Below are 27,560 nucleotides of genomic sequence, written 5' to 3'. Positions count from 1 at the left end.
TTTCTCGTATTTTTTATGAATTTTTTGTAATCCAGCTATCCTTAAGTAGCATTTCAACTTCAAATTAGATAAATTTGATGTTATTGGGTTGTTTTAGAAGCCTTGGGATTTAAAAAAAAACCATTTTGCAATTTTTTTTCTTGCGGAATTTTTTTTTTGAAACTTATACAGTCATTTGTATTTTTCTATTTGTTTCCTTCGTTTTGATCTTAGTTGGTTAGCAATTCACGGACAGGATCTTTTCGTTACCTCAATTTTTCTTGTAGAGCATGTAGGTTGTTTGAATGCAACGTTTTTCACGTAGTTTCACAAACGAAGTGGTGCGAAGATCAGCTTCATTTCTGTGTTTACACTAGCGTAAGCTCAGTGTATTATTGCAAATTTCACTGTAGCATTGGAAATTGCGTACCATCTGTTATCTGCTTTATGTCCTAGTTTTTGTTAACAATTTAATTTTCGTGGCTGAGTGGTGAGGGTGAGAGACTGTTAATATCGATGTCGCATGTTCGAATCTCAGACGTAGCCGATTTGTTCGCTAATTCGAAGCTTATTTCTAATTTTTCTTGATTGCTTTTTATAGAGCTGCTTTCTTGCCGCGTTCTCGCTAATGTTTGCGAGGCTGTTTTTTTTTAAGTTGTGTAAGTTGTTTTTTTTTCTCAATTTGCTGTGTAAGTTGCTTTTTTTTTCTCAATTTGCTTTGCAAAATTAATTGGGATCAATTGACCTTGTGTGCTATAAGCGGATCATCTGGCTTTTATCTATCTATAAAACTGGTTCTCATTTTTAGCTAACACAGATAACACCAAATCACCAAATGTAGTACATAACGTACAAAATATTGCAACGAGAAAACATACTCTTTCAACTGAAGAGTGGTCATAAAATTTTGAAATTTCATAATAAGTTTAAGTGGTCACAACACATACCGTTGCTTTATTCACAGTTTTCAAAAACATGAAGTTGCCTTGGTTACTATTCCAAATATCGAAACTGTTGTGGAGGAACTTTGGATTCGGGTATATGTCAGTTCATGCAAATATTGAATTCAGCTACTTAGCGATTTGGGGTTTGTCCCTTTAAGTATAGAAATTGATCAAAACGTTTAAAAGATGAAGTGAATTAAAGCTAGTCAATTGTATTTGCTATTCAAAATATAAATACAAATGTTTAAATATAAATGATTGAAATATGTGAAAATTATTTTAGTTTGCGAGTCGCTTGTGTCAACTCACTCAAAAATGCAGCATCTTTGTTACTGCCGCCCGAACTATTTTTTGGCCTTCTCGGAGATTCCGACCTGGATCTCATCTGAGATTTTATGTGAGAAACACTGGCTAAAAAACTGTTGAAAACCGAAAACAATTGAGCTGGGTCGGTTGATTTGTCCTCGGCAAAAAACGTCAGCAAACTGTTGTAGCTCTTTTCCAATTCGCAAAGAAGGTCTTTGCATTTGATAATTTGGAAAACACAGTCAAGTTGCAGAAGTTTTTGAACTTGCTCTACAAAAAATTTCTCTGGGCAATTTTCAGTAGGGAAGTCCAACTGATTAGCAACAAATTGCATTTCCTTTATTTTCACTACTGACTCCTGAGCTTTTGCTGAGCTCTTAGATAGAAACTCAACAGGCGTTTTAAGCATGTAGAATCCATCTCGTTTTCCAGTTTTTGGCGGTTTCGGTGACAAATCTCCTGTTAGAAATTCCACGTTTCTCATGTCAATTTCTTCGGTCACTTCCAAAACTGCTGGGTTTTCTGAGTTGATTAGATCTACAATATAATTAAGCAAAGTATAATCAGGCGAAGTGCTTTTCACATCAATAAAGCGGGGCAAGGAATCCATAATTGAAAATGCTTCTGCTTTTGGCTTTCTGGCACCTTCATTTAAAAGGTTTCCCACTGAAAGACAGAATTGCAGCAAAGTATGCAGCTTCTCATTAGATTGCAAGTTTCGACAAACGCCTAAAGCGGCTTGAATGTTTGTTTCTACTTGTAAACACTGATCTCGAATCTCAGTTACCGAGTGTAGAATATCCAATTTGAGATTGAAGTTAGGAATTTTGCAGATTATAGCCATGTTTTTATGCACTGCGGGAAGATCGGATAATTGGTCTTCGGTTAGATTTGAGAAGTGTTTCAAATCTGCGTCTGAAGGTTGAAAGTCTCGGATTTGTTGCAGAAAGTGAGTTTGGCTCTCAACATCAGTGAGCGAAAAGTACATGTTGAGAAGGTTCTCGTCCAAATCGAACTCTTTCCGCCTGAAAAAAAAGCAATAAACAATTTGTTTATCCTGATGATGTCCTAATCGTCTAACTAGCATGATACAAATGTTCTAATTTTTGTATTCTCACAGTGAACCTAAAGGTGATTTTAAATTTTACCCAGCTCTAAATCTCCTGAAACAATGGATTATTTCTAGCTTAGACGTCTTAGATTGTCTTAATTATTCTAACTTTAATATAGACAGTATCTAGAAAAATATATATTCGCAAAAATTTGCTTTGGAAACTTACTTGATGAACAACTCCAAATTCCTGGCTCTATTTTGATCCAAATTGTAAACCACTTTCGTGTTGGAACTTCTAGCCGTCTTCTTTTTGCTTACGTTAGCTTCAACTTTGAAAAGTGACTCCAACTTTTTCTTTTCAGCTTCGCTTATAGTGACATTTTTAGCAGCGCCTTTCCAAAGCGATGAGTCGATTTTATCATTTCCCGAAATTGCTTTCCAATGAATTGCTTTCAAGCTTGGCCCCTTTTTGCTGCCGAGAAAACTTTTGCGCGAGTGCAATTTGGGAGCGGGCGGGGGAGGTGGTGGTGGTGCTCCTCCAAAAGGTGGTGGAGGTGGAGGTGGTCCCCCTCCAAATTGAGGTGGCGGAGGAGGCATGGGAGGTAGTGGTGGACCAATCGAAACTGGAGTTGGGGGTTGAACGACCACAGGTGGTTGAGGAACTGGTGGTCTTATGGGCGATGGCGGCGATGGAAAAGACTTCGGGGATCCCGGTTCTATGCTCCCTCCTAATCTCGCAGGTGGTAAAATTTGGCTCAAGCTTTCGGGTCTCGGTGAGTGATCTGATTTTAAAATAGGCCCTGACACCTCAGAGCCACTAGTGAACGCTTCTAGAGTTTCAGGAGTCGATCTTTGTTCCGAGCTGTTTTCGATTGTCAAATTATCGGAGCGTTCGCTGCCGACGATGGAAGGCGTAGGTGAGGATAAACTAACTGGCTCAGGTTGTTTTTCATCGTTGCAATAAGGACTGTCATTCGCTTTTTCTTCTTGCTCTTCGTCTAGAATATCTTCAAGTATTACGTAATGGTTCTCGTTCGGTTCTTCAGTAATCAAACTGATCACGTTGCTATCATACGCTTTTTGAGGTAAGTTTTCTTCTGTTTCAGCTGTATGAGAGCTATTTGCTTGTTCCGTTTTGGCGACCTCGTTTTCACTCATGTTTTCATAATCTGATCTAGGCTGTGATTTGTTTTCTTCATCTGACGGTTCTGTATTTAGGTTGTCATAAACTGACTGAGGTCGGCTATCCGAGTCGCCTCGAGAATCTTCGGATCTTTTCAGAGGCAAGTCGTCATTTAGCACAATTCCTATTGGCTCATTTGGGTCAGGTTCTAAAGTACTGTAATCCGATTCTAAAACTGGTTCACTGGTTTTCGTAATAGCCGAACTCCGATTGGATATGTTTGGAGAAATGTTTTGATAAGGTTCCGGAGGTGGTGGAAAATTGGGCGAAACTTCTGATTTCTGGCTCAAATTTGATTCTGTTTCGGTTATTAGTTTTTCAACAGGTTTTAAATAATTTTCATATGTTTCTTCGGGACAATAAGTCACACTTTCTAGTTCAAGGTAAACGTTCGAAGTTCTGTTGTTTTCGATTTCACTTTTGGTCGAATCTTTTTTCTCGTTTCCAGAGCTGCTTATTGCGCTGATGTCCAGAGATAATTGGTGAACAGAATTATTTTCACTGGCAATAAAGGGCGAGTTTTCAACTGATGATTCTTTAGCACTACTTGCAGCTCCTACTGACGACGCACAACTTCCGTTGGGATTTATCTGCAGATTTTCAGTCAACAGAACAACTGATCCGCTTTTACTAGAAACGTTTGAAGGTCTCCTCTCTGCCATATTTTGCTGCAATTGTTTTAAAAAGTCTTCCATTCTGCTTAAATGATAACTGGATGCTTTTGAGTCTAACTTCACGGCGTAAATTTCTTCGAATAGTCGTTCAAAAAGACCCTCAGGTCTTAGTTGTTGGTCTCTTTGTCTTATAACTTCATTTAAGTTAAGATTTTGGGCATTGGTTAGTTTACTCACCCAGTTATTAAACACCATATGATTCATATTTGGCTCTCGAAAAACAAAAGTCGTGAAACCGTCGTTGATTCGAATCTGACAATTAATTGGGTTTGATGTTATAACTGCTTTTCCGGTTGCAATATCAATAGATCGCTTGTAGTTTTGTTTCTGACTGACTAAACTGCGATAGTAGAGTTTCGAGCCTTCAAGATGAACCTCTTTTTTGCTCCAAATATTCAAACTTTTGGACTTCTTTTCCAAAATGCCCGAAAACGATTCTTCAGTTCCGTGCTTTTGGTTTAAAAATGATTTCAGCCTGCAAATTATTTCTTCACGATTTTCTGCATTTTCAGTCTCAAGCAATAAATTTTCCTCGTTTTGAACCTCGATTAAAATACAATGATCGCTAGAAGCGTTAATGAACGTTTTTCTTTCGACATTTTTAACATCAGACAGCCAAATTTCACTTTCGACGCAGCCGCGACCTATTATAATCAAACTCTCTTGATCTAAGTCGATTTGAAGATTCTGCTTTTTGCTTTGTCTTCGTCCAGTTGGACTTATATTGTAGACTGAATAGCTAAATACAGGGCGGTCAATTTCTAAGCTTTCTAGTCTTTGAAGTTTGATTAATTGTTCCGCCTCCTCCTTCGATTTATGCTGCTCGTGAACAATTTTCATAATTAGTGCCTCGTTGATATCAATGTTTTTAGACTTCCTTTGAATAGTGAAATACCTGTTGTTGATTGAACTTAAAATATTGTCAAATGAGCTGCTTTTCAATCGATTAGGAGCTCGGTTGTTTTGAAATTCATCTTCTTCGAGAAGCAAATCGGCCGATCTGTATCGCGAGTCGTTTTCATTCCGATTTCTTTGTTCGCTGCTTCGCATCGGTGAGTCATGTCGGTCCGAATCATGGCGTGTACTGGCCGTTCGTCGTTTGTGCCATTGATCTGAGACACTAGTTTTAGTGCTTTGGATAATTTTAGAAATCTTCTTGGTTAAAAATGAGTTCTGCCGTTTGTGGTTCGAGCCTCCCGAATGTTGTGCGCCTGATGATGATGACGATCCACAATCGTTATTGTTCGCAAATACGTCATTTGTAGTTTTCGATCTTTCTGACTTGAATGGAAAATGAAAGGAGGATTTCTGGCTTAATTTGTGAACGTTTTGTGGTTGTTGGCCATTATTTGCGGATAAATTTGAGTAAGAGCTTTCGTTGTCAGATAGATCTTCTTGTTTAGATGCTAGTGGTGAGTCATCGCGACGTGATGCGCCGTTTTTCAGAATGCCTACCGGCGATCCTGCCGCGTGATCGGATGGCATAGCCATTGGAATTGGCGTGTAAGGCGTGACTAATTGACGGCTGATTGGTTTGACAGGGGAGGATTGATCTGAATTTGTGGTTTCGTCGCACAGGTTGTTTTCAAATGAGCGACAGCGACTGAGATCTAATTTCTGTCTCTGACGGTGAATTTGGTACGGCGCAACAGGCATAATCGAGGGGTGTGTATGTATTATCTAGTGCGATTTGGATGTTGTTCACGCTTGTTTGTACAGATAATCTGCCTGCAACATAAACAAAATTTTAATTGGAATATGGAAATGATGTTATTTAATTTTTATAAATTAACACAAAAGTAATATCAAGCAGACGTATTTTTTTTCCAAAAGTAATAGGTAGGATAGCTATTCGATGGTAGTTATCTTATAACAAATGCAATTTTTTTCTTCGAGTTTTCGCACTTTGTAGGTAGAACTAATTGTGACACTATCAATTAAAGCTTGATTTGGTAACTAAACTTGTGTCAATTCTAATTATGTGACTAAAATTTGAAGTGTTATCTTTTCATTACCAATTTGATTGAAAAAATGTGTGAACTACCAAAAGTAGTCACAAATAGTTTCGTACTTCATACCAGTTAAAACTCCAAGTAGGCCTGCTTCAAAATGAAAATCGTGTTTGGTACAATATTTTTAGCGTTGACTCATTTTACAAACTGGCATCAAAATTGTTCTCGTCAAGCGTTGAAAAAGCTCACCTTAAATGGCCATAAAATCTTTCTCAAAGTGAGAAAGTTAGCATAAAACCGGAAATTTTTAACTCGGTTCAAAATCTTCATGTATTTGCCAGTATTGGTTATTTTTGATAATTTGTACAATATGCTAGGAATAAATGACTATGGACTATAAGCTACCGCAAGGTATAAACTTGCGTGGAATAACAGCTAAGCTACGAGCTTAAATGTATTGCCGCCAAATTACGTGATATTTAGATCACAATACCTTAAAATTATAGCCCATATATATAAGAATGTATTTCCTTTTCCATAAATTTCCCAGACCGTTCTGCGTTCAGACCATGGGTTGAAAGGAAATTGGGAATGTGAGGTTGGAGTTGCTTTGTGAAATCTTTTGCCCAACTTATTTACTTGTTTATCTAACTTGGTTCCCATTACCCCGTGGAGACGCATTTGGTAAAATGATAAGAAATGAAGGTATGAGTCGAATTTTAGCTAACTTCATGTAACTTCACCAAATGATAAGTTAATATGAAAATTTATTCGTGTTTATGAAGGTTCCTTAACTCAACGCTCGATGGCATAAGTATCAATTAGCAGAAATTTGATTTTTTTTATAGAACTTAGTTTTTATATTTTTCATTTTCCATTGTTGATTCTAATCACGAGTCCAATTTGGGGATATTGAGTGCAGCCGCTTCAAAGAAATTGGATCGAAATAATTGTTGATTCAAATCACGAGTCCAATTTGGGAATATTGAGTGCAGCCGCTTCAAAGAAATTTGATCGAAATAATGTTATCCTAACTCATGTTCGGCATGTCTTACAAACAGCAGTCCCAGTATTTTAAGCTGGAACCCAATTTCAAACTGCTTACATAACCGACTGCTGGAACATACCAGTAACAAGAAAAGCTTGTTTCTAAACTAGCAAACATGTGCTATTCAGGCGTTCACATTTCAAACCCAAATCCCATGAAAATAGTACCATAGTATGTTGGAATGGCTTGTGGTTTGGGTAAACTATATATTTACGTGAGGATTTTATTGCCCATAGCTTTAAAGTGACAACTGATTGATTCAACAAAACGGATCATTGTTAGTGTTTTCTTGGTTCAATAAAAATTTTAGATTCGAACTTAACGTATGGGTTGATATTTGTTGTTCCCACCATTGAAAATGGGGACGAACTTTGTGTTCGGGTGTGTATTAGTTTTTTTGTTCTTTTTTTCCACGCACAATCAGATACCACAAAATTTCATCGGACTACGTTGAGTGTTATATCATATTAAAGTCAGTTGTGATTCGAACGATATTAAAAAACTTTCCAGAGTTAAGAAAAATTAGTTTGAAAATTTTGGCCTAATTTTGAACAAATAAAGGCGAGCGAGCAGGTTTACAATAGTTTACTACACAAGCATTGCTTGTGTTATAGTACGAACTCACTTTTTTTCTCCAACCTAAGTCGCAAATATTGTTGCTACGCAAATATTGTTGCGACAAAATGTGTTCATTTTGAAAGTGTTCATTTTGATCAGTAACCAGATATCAAATACCGCCAATGCTAAGGATATTAACACAAACTATTATATTACAAATTCCTGTTTGATAAAAACAGGTATTATGAAAACCTATGGGATCGCGTTTTTTTCATTGCTTTTTTTTGAGACGCTTTGGAAAATTTTCGTTTTTCTCAAAAACGACTACCAATTTTCAGAAGAGTGGTACCAATGGAAACTCCGGCCACTTTTCACTCTCCCGTGTGCCTGCATACTCCCCTGTCCTTTTTTTTAGCGTACTCCACTTTCTTCAGCCTTCGAAAACTACCCACGTAAACCTGCAATTTTTTGTTCAATGATTAGAACAGATTGTGGGAAGCTCCTCTGCATAAGCGGCTAGGCCCATTTTTTTTAAACAGTAAACAGTTATGGCCCTCAAAAAAGTCAATCCTCAAAAAAGTCAATTTTTCTATTTTTTGATCATTTTTTCTAAACTTGGACTCTCTCAAAAATACCCTCCCAAAAGTGAGATTTCAGTTTCAATCGATCAGACGGGTTGTGATGAGCTCCCCTGATATAGCGGTTACGCTCAAATTTTTTCAGACAAAAAGCATTGACCCTCAGAAAAGTCAATTTTACGAGTTTTTGACCGTTTTTTGAAACTTTTTGATTTGTCTCGAAAAGTACTTTCAGAAAGTCTGAAGTTTTGGTTTCAAGGAGTGAAATGGGTTGTGGGAAGCTCCGTTTCTTAAAGGATTACGCTCAGTTTTTTTGCACAAAAGTTACTATCCTAAGAAAAGTTAGTTTTTTGATTTTGTGACCGTTTTTTCCAACCTTCTGACTTTTCTCAAAAACTGCCCTCCCAAATTAGAGATCTTGGTTTCAATATGTAGAATGGGCTGTGGGAAGCTCCCCTGCATAATCAATTACGCCTTATTTTTTTCTTACTCAGAAAGTTAGGGCGCTCCGAAAAATCAATTATTCGACTTTTTGACCGTTTTTTGAAACTTCGTCTTTTTTTCTCGGAAACTCCCCCCCCCCGAAATATGAGGTTTTGGTGTCAATGAGTGAAATAAATTCCTATTACGCTCATTTTTTTTCACAAAAACCTATGACCCTCAGAAAAGTCAATTTTTCGATTTTTTACCGTTTTTTTGAAACTTTTAGACTTGTCTCGAAAACTACCCTTCCAAACATGAGATTTTAGTTTCAACCGAGAAGACGGTTTGTGGAGAGTTCCCTTGATATAGCAGTTACGCTCGAAATTTTTCAGATAAAATGCTATGACCCTCAGAAAAGTAAATTTCACGAGTTTTTGACCGTTTTTTGAAACTTATTGATTTTTCTCGAAAAGTACCCTCAGAAAGTCTGAGAGTTTGGTTTCAAGGAGTAAAATGGTCTGTGAGAAGTTCCACTGCTGAAAGGATTGGGCCCAATTTTTTTCTACACAAAAAGTTTTGACCCTCCGAAAAATCAATTTTCGATTTTGTGACTGTTTTTTCAAACCTTTTGACTTTTCTCGAAAACTACCCTCGCAAATCTGAGATTTTGGTTTCAATAGGTAGAACGGGTTCTGGGAAGCTCTCCTATGAATCGATTACGCCTTATTTTTCTGACTCAGAAAGTTACGTCGCTCTTAAAAATCAATTATTTGATTTTTTGACCGTTTTTGACAGTTTTCGATTTTCCTCGAAAAGTACTTTTCCAAATTCTGATGTTTTGATTTCAATGAGTAGAATGGGTTGTTGGAAACTCCGCTGCTTAAGTGATTGCGCCCAATTTTTTTCTACTCAGAAAATTACAACGCTCCGAAAAATCAATTATTTGATTTTTTGACCGTTTTTTTTGAAACTTCGATTTTTTTCAAAAAGTACCCTACCAAAATCTAAGATTTTGGTTTCAATGAGTGGAATGAGTTGTTGGAAGCTCCGCTGCTTTAGCGCTTACGCTCACATTTTTTCAGGCAGAAAGCTATGACCATCAGAAAAGTCAATGTTACGAGTTTTTGACCGTTTTTTGAAACTTTTAATTGAGCTTGTTTCAACTACTCGAAAACAACTCAATCTGATATCAAAGGTTTTATCAAAGCAACGGGTTGTAAGAAACCTCCGTCTATAAACTGCTACGCATTGAAGTTTGAACAAAAACATGTTTCTGTGAAAATTCCAAAGTTACAAGTTTTTTTTCACTCATTTTTATTAGAGCAACAACCAAGGTTTTGGGTGAAGCCCAATGCTTAAATTTCTTAAACTACCTACTCTATCCTGCATCAGTACAACAACTCGAAAAATATCAAACTGGTAACTCCAGCTGTAGATGGGCCTCTAATAGCCCTTTAGCATCAAGGTAGCATGGGTCTGTAGCGTAGAGATAGGGAAGGAGACCCGCAACAAAATAAGAAATCGGACCTGGACAGGGTCGGATGTTTTTGATGAACTTTTTCGTATACTAGTTAAAATGGGTCCGCTCTATAAATTGAGGCATGTTAGTTGGTAATTATCTTTTTTTAAAATGACTGGTACTGCAAATGCGTTATAATTAGCTGGCGTCACTTAGCATTCATGTAGACTCATAATTAGTGTGCGTCACTAAAAACATTTTGTAGAACCAAAATTTTTTTTAGTTTTTCTTAGTAGCGTTGTCAGTCATATTTTCGCTTGTGTATGCAAAGTCCAACTTCGCCCCTGTGTTTATGCTCAATTCAGGCCGCAAAAACCTAATTTTAGACGAGTAAGTTAATTTTTTGGATTGTTCCTGGTTGAAATTTTGGGAATCAAAAATTTCAAAATCTTCTGCATAAAAATTTGAATATTTTTTGAAATTGTTTTGATTTTTTCGATGTTTCATTTATTTTTTTCTAACAAAATCTTTTTTCCAATTTACCTATTTTACTGTGAATGACGCATATGCCTAAGTTGTAAATTTTCGTTCAGATCCATTTAGCATCCCACGCAGAAAAAAAACGATTCTACTATATAGTACTATATATCTTATATATCTTATATATCTACTATTCATACTAGTTATATATAGGCGTTAAAGACGCCCTTAGAACCTTAGAAAATTAATGGTTGGTTGGCGGAAAAAGGATGTTATAAAAATATTAATGGGGGACTTTTGGACTTTTGGTTGGTGAGGGGGGGAAGGGGGGAAGGGGGGGGGGGGGGGGGGGGAGGAGACGAGCGCCCTCTAACATCGACCACCACATCCCCCTTAAAACCCCCACTGAGTCTGGAGACTTGATTTTATCTGGGTTATCGAAAATCATGCAGAATACGTTGAAAAGGTCGAATTTCTTGGAAAAGGAGCCATCATTATTTCTTTTTTACCTGCCCTGACCAATACATTGATGGCTTGCGGTTGTGAGAAAAAAAGCTTTTGGTGCTGAAAAATTAATCTTATTGGAGGCTTACATTTTTCGATTGAAAATGCGCAGTGATAATTTCGCTTGTGAATTCATTTTTGAATTGCGATGAAAACTCACCTTGAGAACGAAGAAATTTCTTATACCTATTTTACTGTGAATGACGCATATGCCTAAGTTGTAAATTTTCGCTTGTGGGGGGGGGGGGGAAGGGGGGGGGGGAGGAGACGAGCGCCCTCTAACATCGACCACCACATCCCCCTTAAAACCCCCACTGAGTCTGGAGACTTGATTTTATCTGGGTTATCGAAAATCATGCAGAATACGTTGAAAAGGTCGAATTTCTTGAAAAAGGAGCCATCATTATTTCTTTTTTACCTGCCCTGACCAATACATTGATGGCTTGCGGTTGTGAGAAAAAAAGCTTTTGGTGCTGAAAAATTAATCTTATTGGAGGCTTACATTTTTTGATTGAAAATGCGCAGTGATAATTTCGCTTGTGAATTCATTTTTGAATTGCAATGAAAACTCACCTTGAGAACGAAGAAATTTCTTTTCATCTCGCTTGGTTAACAGGGCGAGCATTTTTGAAAGGTTACGCAAAACACGTCCTGAAGGAAAAGGGAGGGAAGTTACCACTGCGAGATAAGTTTAATCACGTGACGCAACCTTTTTTTCACGTGCAGTAGAGAATGAAAACGCCACTAGGGTTAGTTTTGCAGTGCAGATAAGGTATATTGTAAATTTTTCAACTAGTAAAAGAATTGGGTCTAATGGAATTTGGATTGATTGAATTTAGGAGGATAAAATAGCAGGATTAGACAAAAAAGGTGGATGAACTTGAAATTATTGGCTCGATTTGGGCCACGTAAAAGGCCCTAATCTGCGATTTTCGGTGCTCAGAAATTAAAAAAGCTGATATGACTAAGAGGGTCTAATTTCTAAGAATCAAGAAGTGACGTAACTACCAATAATGTAGTAAGTTGTTTGCTTTTAGGTTTAATAAAAAAAGACTAAAAAAGGTAATCTAATTTTCGGTGATTTTTATGGCAAAAATAAAATATTTAGCAATGAAGGTTCAAAAAGTGGACTTTTTCAATGTAGTAAATCTAAACAGCAATGAGCTATTTATGACAAATTGTGGTGACATATTTTGTTCACGTGGTTTCGTAGACGAAAGTGTTTTCCTACAGTCCCCGGGGCGTGTATGAAATAAACAAGGAGTATTATTTGCCCCCAACGAGCCACAATAGAACCTGCTTTAATTGGAAAGATCCCAAAAAGGAAATTAAGAAGGTATGAGTCATAGTAAGATTGAGTCAAAAAATTAAAAAGGTTATTGATCGATCTGTTTGGGGAATGATTTACTTAATCGAATGAAATTTTCTTTTTTTGGAACTGAAAAGAAGGAAACAATTATTAATAACCTTGTTGGAAAATTAGGTATAACTCTCAAAATTGAATATGATAACTATAGAGCTATATTGTGATCAAGTATTTTGGGCACATAGTTCTTTGAACATGTACCGTTTGAGCAAATTGTAAAACGTTTGATGCTGACATGGTTAAATAGCAAAGGTCAGATTCGATTCGATAGCAGTATAAGCTTCGTCAACAAGATGTTGATACCATTTTTGGGTGCGTATTTTGATGAAAGTTTGCAAATCTAACAATGGTGACATCCCGCAGTTAACTATCGTAATTAGTGAAATTTGCCGTACTTTTAACCCAGTTTGCCAAGCCAGGATTGTTTGGGTTTCGATTGTGAAAGTTGACAAATAATCGGTAGTTAGAGCAAATACACCAAACTAGATGAAACAAATTGCAATAGAGGGATTTTTAAATAGAGCGCTCTTATTTCAGGGCTCTTAGGAATCAGGGCTCTTAGGAGCGAACATGATGCGTGAACAAATGTGATTCATTTGTTAGGTTTTGAGATTTTATTCTCGTTTGCAGAATGGGGTCAAATCAACTGGGTCAATATAGAATTCGGCTGTGAATTAAACCACTGGTATACATTTTATGCTAGAGTAAATTGAGCTGTGAAGTTGCATGGATCTTTCATTTCTCTTGCGATATACAAATTTGCAATAAATTAACTGCATATATTTTTTCCAAAAAATGAAATCAAACAGTGAATTATTTGTAAAAGATATGTAATTGATAATTTTGTTGAACTTTTTTTTATCAAAGTAGTCGACGTTTGTTTGAACTTTGAAACGATTTTATCTAATTTTTTTGTACAAAATTGTCTATTTGTTCTTTCCTGTCAGACAAAATGAGCAACTTAAAAAATAGCACTTATGGGAATTAGCAGCAAAAGATGAACGGAATAGAGAAGAATAAATGATGCATTGAATTTCAGTTCTGGCAGATAAAACGCAAAAAATGACGCTGTGTTGTATTATATATTCAGCAAGGAAAAAAGTACGGACCTATTTTTATAGCCTTTCTTAATGACGTGTCTGTCTTTTTGTCTGCTAGCTATTGCTGATTATTTTTTGCATTTGGAGGTTGAATAAGAGAAAGCTGAGCTGATTGGGCTGTCATTTTTTAAAGGAGGCGTTTTTATGACGTTTGAATGCAGAAACGTTGAATTACTGATAAGAAAAAGACCTGAAAATTTTTGCAATGATTTTGTTTATTTTGTAAATTATCCGTACGAGGCCAAACTGTGCAATGAATAGGCGCACAATTTTGTGTCAGTACTATCCTGGATTCCAGAGATAAGTCTTTAAACATGTTCCAGAATGTAAGTGGATTCAACTTACAAACTTTCCGTGGATTCCGTGTACAAATACCAGCAACGTAAATTTTGTCAGCACACTTGTTGTGTTGCGGATTCCGCAACAAGCGAATATAGCTATTTGTTCTGGATTCCACAACTGTAAATGGATTCCGCAAAATATAAGTGGAACCCACAAAAGTTAGTAGAGTCCGAAAAACTTGTAAGCGGAATTCTGAAATGTTACCCAATTCTGCAAAGTGAAAATGATTGCCGAGAATTTTGTTTATCACTGAACTTGCAATTAGGCAAACAAAAGCTAGAGCTGGGATTCTTATCTATAGCAACGCGGAGTTTAGAAGCAGAGACTTAACGACTGTAAGCCAAATTCACGAAAAAATCTTAAAACATTGGTTAACAAAATCGGTGGATGTAGACCTTAAGTATTTGGGATACATATCCCAGCAAGCAATTGTTTGGATCATAGTTTTGAGAACACAACAACGAATAAGTGTTTACACAACGGAAACACAATGCAAAACATATTGCCGAATTAGGTCAGTATTTGGAAATCCACTGATTCCAAATACTGATCTAGCAGGCGAAAATTGATTTCAAATCATGACGGCAGTTTTGAGATGAGTCGAATGTGAAATAAACTCATGAGGGCAGTATTTGAAATGAGATGAGATGAAAGCACACCCATTTTACACCCTGGGCACTGCTGTGATAGAGTTGTTCTCGAAAAAGTAAATATGAAAGACCGGTCCCGCATGCGTATTGTCATACCTCTACGTATGAATATCTAATTCTCGAATCCGATTGGATCGATAAGCAAAGAGTCTCAACCGAAGCGGTGTAAACTAATCAGTTGATAGAAAACGTTTATTCACGACTGAATAATAGTTCAGACACAGTTCATGTTTGAGGCCTATCAAGTTCAACCGACCGATCAACCGAGTAAGGTTAACATAAAATATGAATAATATAAATAACTTGTATGTATACTGAGTTTATTGATCCAGACCGGATGACATTCCCCCTCAGCGGGAAAAATCTAAGCAAAATAATTTGAACTTTGAGTTTTACAGTCCCCGAGGGACTTTTTGAACTTTGAGTTTTATAGTCCCCGTGCGACTTTGGATTTCTACTTTCTATCTCTTTACTCCTCTGCCTGTGTTCCAACTTCGTTGGCGTCTTCCCCATTATTTTCATGTTTCTCTTCTTCGTACAATTGTTCGTCTTTCTTTTTTTTCTCATCTTCTTTCAGCGTAACTTCTCCTTTACAAATAGAATGTCATTGCTGTTATCGTTCGATTCGTTTTTTGTTGGTTATGTTAAGTCTACTACGTCTGTTTGTTTCTTTTTGTTTGTCGGGCTAATGGCTTCAATAAATTTCACGCAGGTTTGATTTTTTGGTGTCTTCTCCGTAAATTCAATTTTTGTATGAGCGATTTTAGGCTCGGATAGTTGTCTGTGTTTGTCTTATCTGGCGGCAAGTCAATTTCAAATCGAATTGTTTTTTGTACTTCGTTTGTGTCGTTTAGTGCGTTAATCGGGACAGGATTCCCGAATGCATTTGATAGCGCCGACTGGCGTTTTCGCGTTGATTTTCGTAGTGGCACTGCTGCGTTTGTGGGGGGTTACGTTTTTGATTTAGCCTCTTAGGCGATGGTGCGATGTCTTCCGAGGATATTGACGAGCTATCGTCGTTATCTGATCCACTGGATGTTATTTTCTCCCGGGTATTGTTATGTGTCGTCTTTTCAACCTTCTCCTCTGTTTGTAAACTTATTCCGCGTAATGTTTGCAATTTGTGCGTCGGGCGCCCGCCTGTTCGTTTTCCTATCGATTTGGCCTTTCTTTTTGTCGGGCTGTTCTGGTTGGCCTGGCTTGTTGTCTTCTCTTGTCGAATTAGTTTTATTGGTAATCCCGTTCCTTCGTCCTCCTTGAACATCGGGCGTTGAGGGGCTTTAGGGTTCTCGATGTCTAAAAAACGTAGGCAAGGTCCTGATCTCCGTGCTGATGTATACGCCACGTAATCACTGAGCCGAGAGGGTCTGCACGGTCCGTATAATGAAGGGTTAGAAACAAATGCGGCTCAGCTATTTCTTAATAGTCTTGGCTGTTTTCTGACTGTTTGTACCCATGCGCTGTGTGGTGTGTATGTGAGGATTTTCCCGTCTATAGTTTTGTAATTTTGTTCGAATGTTTTTTGATCTTTTACCTTTGTTGCTAGTCGAATTGTTTTTTGTGCCACCTGGTCTATGCGTTTTTTCGTATTTTTGTCTATTGTCGCCTGTACCCCTTGGTATCTTACATCTAACCTATCCTTGGCTATTTATATAGTTTTAGAGTTTGCACCTGTGTCTTGCGGTGGTGGAAAATTCGCTTTTTGGAGGTTATTCTGCTATTGTGGTTTCACTTTTGGTTCTTGTCTCCCGATGGATACTTCATCTTCCGACCACCGTTGTAGGTCATGCATTAATTCCGCTGGTAGTGGCAGCTTTGTAAGGTTTTTTCTATCTAAACATGCATGTTATGCACTTTCCCAGTTTAAGTTACTAGGTGAACTACTAGTTGCTACGTTTAAAAGAGGAGTGTTCGGTTTTCGGTTCATGTGTGCTTCAAACAGTGAAACTTCTGTGACACCATTTGGCGTGATTTTTAACGTTTTTGTTTCTCTGCCACATCGGAAGTGAGTTTGTATGGTGTGTTTGTTTCATCCATTTTCATTACGGCTAACCTGCGTTTCAATGTTTGGATCATTCCCTCGACTACTCCTATTGCTCTATGATCGTCTACCGGGGCGAAGAGTAGTTTCATATTGTTTGTACTGCAAAAAAGTTGAAATTTTCGAGCTCTGAATGCTTACGCCTGGTCGCACCTTATCTGCGAGGGACCCCTGTTTTAGTAATGTATCTTTGCATAAACTTAATGGCAACATCCGCTGTTGTATTCAAATCAACTTTTGCAGTACGGAATTTTGACCACTTATCTGTTGCAACCAAAATGTACGCGTCCCTTTTTAGTTCGTCCGGGAGGGGCTCTACGAAATCTAACTGAACTTCTTCGTTAGGCTCTACTACTAGTTCCATTTGGAATGAATGTTTTTTTCCTATTATGGGTTTTAAATTTTTACCTTGCTCCGTGCAGTGTCTGCAATTTTGAGCCATTTGTACGATGGATCGGTGGATATGTGAAAACCAAACATGTTGGCACAAATCCAACATGGCTGCCGATCCTGGATGGGTCAGGTGGAGACTATCAAGCACTGTCTCCCGCAACTGAGAAGGAATGACGATCCTTTCATCAATTAGTGAACAGTCCTCTCTGACGTGTAGTCTGTTTCTAATGTTGTGCCAGTATTGATCGTAAGACTCTTTTATGGCTTCCCAGTCTCCCTTTTTTACGAAATTTATAAGGCGGCGTAAAGTCCCAGCCTTCTTTGTGGCAGCAGCATTGAATCGTACGCATAGAACCCGTTGTAATTTTCGGCGAAATAATGGTGTCCTCCCCCGATTCTGTTTGTTTGTGGCCTTCTCATTTTTTGCGACTAGTCCCTCCATGATCATACAATGACTGGCTTCTAACTGCTTTGTTGTCGTCATTGGCGGTGGTTCCACCTTGTGCGCCTTTTCCTCTTGCATGCATATGTTGGGGTCCACGCGGCTATGATGGGGTCCACGCGGACGAGAAACAAATTTCTCCTGTGTCCTCATTTTCCCTCCTATCAGACTCAGTTTTTGTAGCCATTGTTGAGCGTTTCAGTTTGGGCTCGTGTTATTTTTAGAATAATGTCTTTTTGTTTGTTGATTATAGTCGTTTTTTTCTGAAGTGGTGTCGTCTCCAAATATAATTTTGGGGAAGTTCGACTTCGTCCTTGTCTCTTGTTTTTTCTTTGACGATAGTAGTCCCCTTGCATCCTGAACTAATGCTGTCGAAGCAATGGGAGATTTGTGATCATTAGATGAGACCTGCAGACAGAGTAGTTCAGATTATTTACTGTGAGTCGGTTTATAATTGTGTTAATTTTTCTGGAAGTTTCTTCAATTTTTTATTGCAGCTAGACATATAAGAAAATCAAAACGGTTAATTGCGTTTATTTTGTCCAATTTTGTCAATTTGTTCTGAACTCAATCTAATTGTTTGGACTATGACATCAACGTAGAATATACTTTGTTTTGTAATTTTGGCTTGCAATATTATGTCTATACCTTATTTGATTTTTGCTCTAAGATCAATATTTTAGATGAAGAAATACTCTTGTTTCAGCTCCTGGCTCAGTTCGATATTTTTTCCAATCTTACTTCAAAGCCTGCCCGCCAAAAAAATTTATTCACTTTTAAAGAGTTGTCAATCTTCATCAATATAAAATGCAATGATATATACTAAAAAGTTTTAAAAAATTCTGCAAATTGAGCCCAGTTTTACAGAGTTTATTTTAAAAAATTTCTTTCAGCCTTGCTGTTAACTTCTATTTTTAAACATTAAGAGTTAGTGTTACCACCTGAAAAGAGTCCACTTCAGTTCAAAAAAGATTGGGTCAGAACGAAAGAGAATATCTACGGAAACTTTCATTTTCAAAATTTTTTCATAAAATTAAAAGTTTCGAAGAACTATCTTTAAGTTCTTACTTGATAGGACTTTGAGTTTTACTAAACATTAATCCGCGGAAGAAGTAACCTAAAAATCTTCAGAGAGGATTTTTGTCTTCAAACTGTAGTGAAAAATGATTTGATTTTTAAACGGAACATCGATTGGTATTTCAGAAAAATTGCCTAATCCTACTTTTTGTCTAAACTATACTCAAAACAAAAATGCATCATTTGGTTTTTTATCAGATTTCTCGGCCGTTTGATGAACTCAAAAAATTAAGATCAAAAATGTTTGCTTCTAAAAAAAGCACAGCTGTTGAAGGAAACGGTTCATCCTTAAAGAGTAATCACATTTGCTAGTTTCCTTAACTTTGAGTATTGTTGTTCAGCTTTATTTTGATCGCTTAGACTGAAATATACTATCACATTTTCATACTGGTCTCAATATTGACAAAATTAGAGTTCACCGGTTTTAATATCACGAATCAGTTTTAAGATGAAAACAATTGATTAGCCGTTCTGATATATAGCATTAGTAAAAAACGCTTGGATTATGGGACGTCTCAAAAATATTTCATGGAGGTAGTTCTGTCATCAATTGTACAAAGACTGAATAGACAAACACCCAATGCAAGATATCAGAAAATTAAGTCGGGTTGCAGCTAGGTATGATTATTCTAGCAAAAATTAGAAGCCAGGCAGCTTAAAAAACGTTGTTTTTTTTTGTAAGTTTGAAGGTAACGTGTTGTAGTTTTCAACAAACTTGCGTTATTATTGCATTAAATTATTTCATTAAAAATTTCCTTGAAACCAATTTCTGTAGTTTTCGACAAATAAAAGCAAACAACGAGCTTTATTTGTAGAAATTCACTTTTCAAACTTGTAACTTTTCAACCAAAAATTTTACAGACAAAGACAAAAATGGGATATACACCTCCCTTAAAAAATGGAATAAATAGTGCCTTATTTGTTCTTTAGATTCTTCACTTAAATTAATTTCTTTCATTCAAAGGCTTGTTTCGACTTTTTCCTTGCCTAAATTTGTGACATTCAAATATTTGGCAGATGACGTCTAGCCTATGAGTACAAACAATATCGTAAAATCTATATAATGATATATATCAACAAGATATTCAAACATCATCACGTTTTACACATGATGAAATAGTTATAAAAATACCGGCAACGATTATCTCACCTATTCATCCAACAATCACAACACAACATAACAAGAATAACATCCCGTTCCCACAAGCAACCTTACAATCAACAGCTGAACCAATTGTGTTCTCTAAAAACTTTTAAATGTGTTATTAATCACATAGAAGAGTAATCAAAAATCATTATTTAAATGAAAAAAGAAAAAGAAAATGAGACTTACTTCGCAAATCATAAATATGATTTTTTGCAAACAAAAAATGTTTCACCCCATAGCAAACCCGACTCAAGCTAGGCAATCATAACCTCTCTAACCTAATATTTACCAAAAACTACCTTAAAGTACATTTCCACAATCAGTAAGCTTCCATGATAAACGTAACACTCACAGAGATCACCTCAAAATTAACCATTTTTTAAAAAAGTAAACATTATCCAACCAAAAGACAAATCAGTAAAAAAAAATCAATCACACTCGTTGAAGATGAATTTTATTTCCATCAACATCAGCAACAATAACATAAATTTACTCGCAGAAATTATCAACGAAATTATATTAACCGACCAGATGATAATTCTCAACCATTTTTTTAAGACGATGAGTCTTATCAACATCTCATCAAACAGACCACTCCTGGTTTTCACGGGAACAGACTCTGAATACTCAGGCGAAGATTATTTATAGCACAACGAGTTTTAATTACAGGCCCAGAACCTATAAACAATCACCAAAACTGAATTCACAGACGTACAGCTTTGATTCAAACTATACTCGACTGATCAGCTCAAAAATGGTTTTTAGTTTAACCTATAGAAATTAAATCAGATTGAATACGTTTCACAGAAGAAGTTTTTAAAAATGTTGATTCCGAAAGAAACAACAAAGAATTGCAAGTAATAATTTTCTTATAAAAACAAGCGAAATATAAAACGAAACGCTGTAGAAGAAGAAGAAAATTACTAATACGATTTGTATTACTAAACGTTTTGTGAACTTTTGACGGTTTTTGAGGTTAATGAAAGTGGTGCGCGGTATTACCAAAAGAAACATAATTTAACACGCTGTAGTAGAAGATAAGAAACACTACACCAAAAGCGTTTTCCCTGAAGATCCATAATTATAAAAACATGAAGTTTAGTTTTAAATGATGACCTGAAAACCACAGTTGAGAATAGTAGTTAAAAAGAATATAGCGTCACATCTCGTTTCAATCCGTGAAATTGAGAAAGATTTCCAAAATCTTTGACAAACTGAAACCAGCAGAAATCACAATTAAACTAGTAGAAACTTTAAATTTGAAAATGCAAAGTGTTTCATTTTTTCAAACAACTACCTCACATATAAAAAGATACAAGACTCAGACAGAAAACTAGCAGAAAAGATAACACAAACACTCAGTATATACGAAAAGAATCAAGTTTTTGAAGGAAAACCATCATTTAGTAATTAGTTTGAGTACTGTAGAAGATAGGGACAGAGTCTCTTTACGAGGACGTGAAATTAAACCAAAATTTACTGAACAGAAATATCCAAAGTAGTAAGAATTCAGAAAGACCCCTTCTATCTACTGGAACCAGTTCTAAACTAGTATTTATCATTGTTATCATTATGATATGTTATCTCTATAAAATATTGAATACTAACCAATCAAACTCCATCAAACTAACAACCCACTTATTTGTAAGTGTTGAAACTACTTGTAGTTTCAACACCAGAACAATTTGAATTAAACTTAAAATACAGTTGTTCTCATTCTGGAACTAAATCGCGTAAACCGGTGTACACTAGATCTTTTGAGACTAGGAGATATAAGAGTAAGATTAAGATTGGTATTAGACTAAGAAGTTGCACGAATCTATTCGGCCGAAAATAAGATAACGTGACGAGCAGACGGCGTACTTCATCTGAAACTACTCTATGAGTATAGTAATCCATACATAATTCATCTGGTGCGACCAGTGAGGCTCGAACTTACGACCTTAAATAACCTAGACTTAGACAAAAATTAGTTGGAATTAGACAAAAATAACATTTCGAAAATTTTGTATGACAAAAACTTAGTAGATATGGCTCTACGCCTCAATAGATCAGGCCCAATATTCCGAACAATACGAGAACTACCCGGTATTGGAAGAAGAACTTGAACAAGAGAAGACATACGACTAGGAAGAAATCTACCAATCGATTTCATGATTGTACGACAAAAACGAGATCAAACCTTTGTATTTAGAATACTAACAGCAGTGACTTTAAAATTTTCAATTACTGACATAATATTTTGAAGAATCATCTTCAATATCCTTTCATAGCGCTAAACCGAATAATTATACAATAACGACTGATAAAAACAACACTTGTCGTTTTGCTTAAATCAGCTGTAAATTAAATAACACCTTGAAAAAACATTTATTGAGCATAAAAATACAAAAATTAGTTAGTATAAATCATACATCGTTAATATATCTAATTCATCTCTTCATCCCAGCTTCATCACCTAAAACTTAACAGCAAATCTTAAAAACTAACAATCATCAAAACTAAAACTTAACCTCAACCCTTTATGAATAAACTTTCAAGGCTTATCCTTGCTTTCACTTAAATTAATTTCATTCTAAATACCAGATCGTCAAGATTTTCCTTGGATCTTTAAGTTAAATTAAACGATATGTAAATTTCTAAATATCTAAATTTTTGATCATCAAGGCCTATCCTTGGATCAAAATGAACAATTTTGTTCTCCCCCTCCCAATTTAATTAGTATCTAACGACCTCAAACGTCGATTCACTAGCCAACCTTTTCTATGGACCCAGAATTAAGAGAAATTTTCCAAAGAACTAACCATTTCAATTAAGATAAACAGTGAAGAACTTCGGTTACTCATCCTTCACTTGATCTCCCTCCTCTTAGATGACCCAGGCTAAAACACATAAACTTAGTAGATCATAAAATAGTAGCTAACGAACTACTTGCGTTCTATTCATACCTGAACCTTGAGGATCATTTTACGATTTTCCAACCCTTGATCACAAATCACAACCCTTAAGTAAGATTAGGTAATAAAGAACCTCAAAGCGATTTCTATCTTTACTTAGAATAATTCACGAGAAAGTAAAAATTTTTCTCAGGAATCGATAAACGCTTTTCTCTCCAACCCAACAAATACGACCCAAATTAAGCTAACCACAAAAAATTGTAAGAACTAACAGTTTAAGACATTAGAAATCACTAATCCCAATATTGCATCCATCATCCTAAGCCTTATGTCAGGAGACAACTTAGGAAACAATCAAACACTCATAACACACAATTGCTTAATTAACAACGAAAAATACGACCTCGTAATCACACCACACAAACAATCAGTAGGATACATAAGAACAAAAAGACAAACACTAAGAAAGAAAATTATTAACAAACAAAAACAAATTATAAGGAAAAGATTTTCAAAGCGAAGAAAAGCAGTCTCAGAATCAGAAACAAGCGAAATACAAGAACTCCACAATTTAAAAGTCTCGATAAACAAAAACCATCAAAATGACGATCAATTAAATTTCCTTGACTCAGAAACCACATCACAAGCATCAATAAAAGGCAAACGAAGAATGAAAAATCGTTACACAAATATACCAATACGTTTGTACAATTGGAATTGACCAATAAAACACATTAAGAGTTATACGCTAACAGTCATATAACACAAAAGTGATTCGAAATGAAGAAAACCTAGAGGATTCACTACTTTCATTTTTAATACACCCATTAACTGAATCTCGAGGACAGGTACAATTTTGTCAAAATTTAATCGCAAATTTATTCGAAAAAGGAGAAAGTCTGTGCACAAGAGAATTCCCCGATGTAAAAATCAAAAGACAACTTCTTGACCACTATCTCAAAGGTATATGTAGTCTCCTATCACAAAATGGAGTTTACACAATAGAAATCAAATCACCAAACGCATCCCATGACAGATATCTCAAACCGATGACGTAGATACTGAATTTTCAAAAGTTTTTACTTAATACATCAAAACCATACAACACCAAAACTCACAAAGAGCAAACTCAATATTCACAAATGACGTATTCTCACTTATCTGTAGCTATTTATCTATATTAGAATTGAAAGAACCTCAGAGCGATTCACCAACACAAACATCTCGACATACAATTGTACGACAAGAAATACACACATTTTCAAAATGTTTAAATGCAATCCGAGAAGATCTAACAAATAATGACATAACAGAACATATTAAACACGATTTGCAAAAAATCTTAGCATGGTTCATAATTGATTATTTTAGTCATAATATCGATCGTGTTGCACAATCACGAAAAAATTTGAGACCAAAAAATACAAATGACGAAACCGTACTAGCAGAACAATCAGATTCTGTTTGGCACTCTGAATGGTCTCATGAATCATTTATTAAAATACCAACAGATATATCAAGTCAAGAAACTAGCACAATCTTTATTTACAAAGATTATGTTAGACTTTATCCACTTACAATTGACGCAACACCTTTGAACTATAATTCATTCTTCCCTGAAAGATCAGGAAATAATAGTTTAAACTCTACCTTTATAAATAATGACAACTTAAATGGAACAAGAACTCTCACACAAGAAGATATACAAAGTCCAATTCATTTTGTAAGCGAAGAAATAGTTGAAACAATAACAACGACAGAATCACAACGAAGAATTTCACCGATTCAACCAAATTTTACAACTCCAAAGCTAAAAAACCCAACGCTACAACAAACAATTATACAATCCACAGTGAAACCCTCTGTTGTCCAAAAAAATTTGCAAATGGATTACCAAACGTTTCAAACAGTAACAAAACCATCATACAAACAAAAAACATCACATAGAAATAATTTCGCTGAACATAATTATAACTATGTAAATAGGTCAAAACTACGAAAACCTTCCAATATGAATACTCAGAACTACTCATTATCAAAAAGTCAGAATATACCACAACCAACTTCAAATTCAATAAATTTTCATGATTGAGCACGATCCTCACAAGAACAAAGTGAAAATTACCCATTTTTTCAACAAAATAAAAACAATACAAATAATTGTCATAACAGAATTCAACCTGATTATTATACAACAAATTATTTTCCATCAGATGATGAAGAATACTACAATCAAAATCATCAACAATTTTATCCAAGCCAAAGACCTCGTTCTTGCAGTATTGACCAACCAGATATCTTCGAACCTTGCACACGAAATGAACAAACACGACAACCTAAAAATAATCCAACATCTTACAATAACAATTTTCAACAACAAAACCCAGTTAATACACAATCATACCAACCGACTCAAGTGCATAACGAAATCCCACTGCCATATTATTTACAACAATACGAAATAACAAAAAGCCAACTTACAAACTTTTCTCAAATGCCAAATGCCGCAGAATCACTACAGATGACTATGAATCCATACCTAACGGGTGGATCATCAATATCATCAAATAAACCACTAAAGTGAATACTCTGTAGAAGATTACCTAAATGCAGTCACAGCAAATTTAACTTTCATACTTATTTATATATACTTGTATATAAAGTTATAGGATATACTTTTTCACTTCATAAAAGCATAATTTTCTCTAAGTTGTAATTAAGTTCTACATATAAAAAAACTCGATCAGCAGCAAGTCGCTTAACACTTTGATTTTGATGCATAATGTACTTTTTAAGAAAAAAAAACGTTTAAATTGCGAATGCACCTTTTCAGTAGAGGAATACAACGAGACAAACCAATGGTTGAACAATATTCTGCAGCAAGCGAGCTCACCTCATTTTTTTTGAAAATGGCTTTTGTTCAAATCTCGCAAGACATTTTCAGAAACAAGGTTTTCAGAACAAGGTTTTTTCCAAAACCATAAATTTGCATACGTTAAAAGGTTGTTACATGTTTTTTGCTCAGCACAAAAACTAGCCCTATTTTAGTCAGTCATCGAATTTTCATTTTCACTAAAAAATGATTTGTTTAGTTAAGTTCTGCTTATTTGCTTTCAATTTAATATAAAATTATGTTTTTCTGTAGTCGTCTCCTATGGAAAGCAACCAGACCTTTAAAAATAAAGAGGCCCGGTTAAAATGCTTTAAGAGCTGTTAAAACTTTCAACAGTTGAACCATTTTTAAATTTTTCATAACTTTGAGTTAAAAATTCAGACTGATATAAGTAATTTTTAAAATGGGATCTTTCAATCAAAAATTAGTAGGGGTAAAATGGGAGCTCAAAAAACTTTAATTTTGTTCTCCGACTTTTTTCACTAAGTTTTGTATGCCTTCGCATATCTGTTGAAGTAATCATAGTTAAAATCAAAACAGTTAGTTTCTGTTACACCTGCCTGTAATGCACAAATTTGTACTTATAAATCTATATTCTTTTTTTGCACTTTCCTTTTTTTGAACTTTTCTTGTTTTTTTTCCTACTTTGATAAAACAAAACTTTAATAATCATTATGTCTTAACGCATGATGATGCAAATCAGTTATCGAAAAAGATCCGTAATCATTTTGTCTTCACTTTTTCGTTTTTTCAACTTCATAGTAATAATTTAAGTATCATTCTAGCCTAATCCATTATCTTGCGAAATAAATAAAAACAAAGAGTCAAATCACAATAGTTAGTGTGTCAGTCTTTATTATTTGGTTGCTTTACGGTATCGTTAAAATTACAATTTTGTTAAAAATTGATGAAGCTGTTTCACTTTTTTTGTTACGTGTTGTTGCCCTGTAGGGTCCTTGAAACAGTTATGTTAAATGCTTCAATTGGTTGAAGAAAGTGTAATAATAGGCGAATACCACAAGGCAACACATTTTTAGAAACACATTTTGTAGTTCGATTTAATTTCTGCTTGTTCGAAAATTTTAGGAATCCTCATGCTCACCTTAAGTAAATTGCTGAAAAAAAAAATCTTTTTAACTCACAAAAAATTTAGTTTGACGTGTCTTACTGCACTCCTAATTTTATGAGCAAGGACTCGAATAAAGTACCAGTACAAGGCAAATTTTGCTCCTGAATGGCATGCTGTTTGTTGCAAACAACTACATGAAACCCTGAGACATGTTCTTTAAGATATTATAACATGTACCTATAGTCCACTTACCATCTAGTTGAAAAAACCGCAGCTGGTTTTTTGCGTCGCGAAATCTGTTGATGCTTCACTTTTGTCGCAGAGTTAGCAGGGAGTGAATAACAGTCTTATCTTTCCAGCCTTTATTAATGACTTCCGCAAATTGTTTGTGGAACCCACAAATAAAAACTATTTCTTTGTTCTTTTGCAAATTGCGTTTAAAACGAGCGGAGTATGCTTTTTAACAATGGATTCGGTAACAGCGCATTCCATTGCACATATGAAAAAGTTTGTGTTTTTGGAATCCACAAACTATTCTAGGTTCTGCAAAATTTATTCAGGTTTCCAGATTTTTGCTGCATTTCTATCAATTGGGAGCGATATAGTTATACAGCCTTTTAAATATGATTTTCCAAAAAAAAATTTCTGAAAAAAATCGGCTTGTTGCAAGTTTTTGACAAATACAATTTTACTTTCGCAGTGATACACTCAGTGCACACTCAAAACACAGTTCAGCCTCGTGTGAGTTTTTTTCCTGGAAAATTATTACAAAGGCTGTTATTGAACTGATGCAAACACATGATGCTCTTGTGATGTGTAAAAGAAACCATCAGCTTCTAATTGTGTCGTTATCAGCGTCATTGTTGAACTTGATAATGACTGTACTTTTAACAGAACATTTAAAATGAATTTTAGTTCGCGTAAGTAAAACAAACGGTCCGCAAACCAGGACTATTGTTCAATGCGTCACTGAGAATTACTGAACCTGATTACTGAACGCC

The 27,560-nt window shown here is 35.5% G+C and overlaps 3 protein-coding genes across 5 annotated transcripts in view; all 3 read right to left on the bottom strand.

Annotated features, from left to right (window-relative positions):
- LOC134845154 (nuclear pore complex protein Nup153-like) overlaps window positions 1-27,560 on the bottom strand; it is a 438,386-nt gene that overhangs the window by 247,781 nt on the left and 163,045 nt on the right. The gene's annotated exons all lie outside the window — the stretch shown is intronic.
- LOC134844771 (WD repeat and HMG-box DNA-binding protein 1-like) overlaps window positions 1-27,560 on the bottom strand; it is a 473,647-nt gene that overhangs the window by 283,047 nt on the left and 163,040 nt on the right. The window lies entirely within an intron of this gene.
- Window positions 1,102-13,261, bottom strand: LOC134843836 (formin-J-like). Of its 3 annotated transcripts, none has more exons than XM_063860129.1 (3): window positions 11,716-13,261; window positions 2,510-5,868; window positions 1,102-2,254 (listed from the first exon to the last, which is right to left on the bottom strand). In XM_063860129.1, exons 2-3 carry the CDS (start codon window positions 5,794-5,796, stop codon window positions 1,198-1,200), a joined length of 4,344 nt encoding a protein of 1,447 aa, XP_063716199.1. In that variant the 5' UTR covers window positions 5,797-5,868; window positions 11,716-13,261; the 3' UTR covers window positions 1,102-1,197. The 3 variants fall into 3 exon arrangements, with proteins under 3 accessions (XP_063716199.1, XP_063716201.1, XP_063716200.1); XM_063860131.1 differs by lacking the exon at window positions 11,716-13,261 and adding an exon at window positions 11,303-11,322; XM_063860130.1 differs by lacking the exon at window positions 11,716-13,261 and adding an exon at window positions 6,342-6,834.

The sequence above is a fragment of the Symsagittifera roscoffensis genome, chromosome 4 (genome assembly GCF_963678635.1).
Source record: "Symsagittifera roscoffensis chromosome 4, txSymRosc1.1, whole genome shotgun sequence".
Lineage (NCBI taxonomy): Eukaryota > Metazoa > Xenacoelomorpha > Acoela > Convolutidae > Symsagittifera > Symsagittifera roscoffensis.
Note: the sequence above shows the minus strand (reverse complement) of the source record. Positions and strands in the feature narration are given on the sequence as shown.

Bases quoted from the DNA above. Each gene is read 5' to 3' on its own strand.
- LOC134843836 (XM_063860129.1), bottom strand. From the start codon at position 5,796: ATGCCTGTTGCGCCGTACCAAATTCACCGTCAGAGACAGAAATTAGAT. The intron at 2,255-2,509 runs GTAAGTTTCCAA...CTTTTTTTTCAG, and splicing joins AATTTGGAGTTGTTCATCAA to GCGGAAAGAGTTCGATTTGG.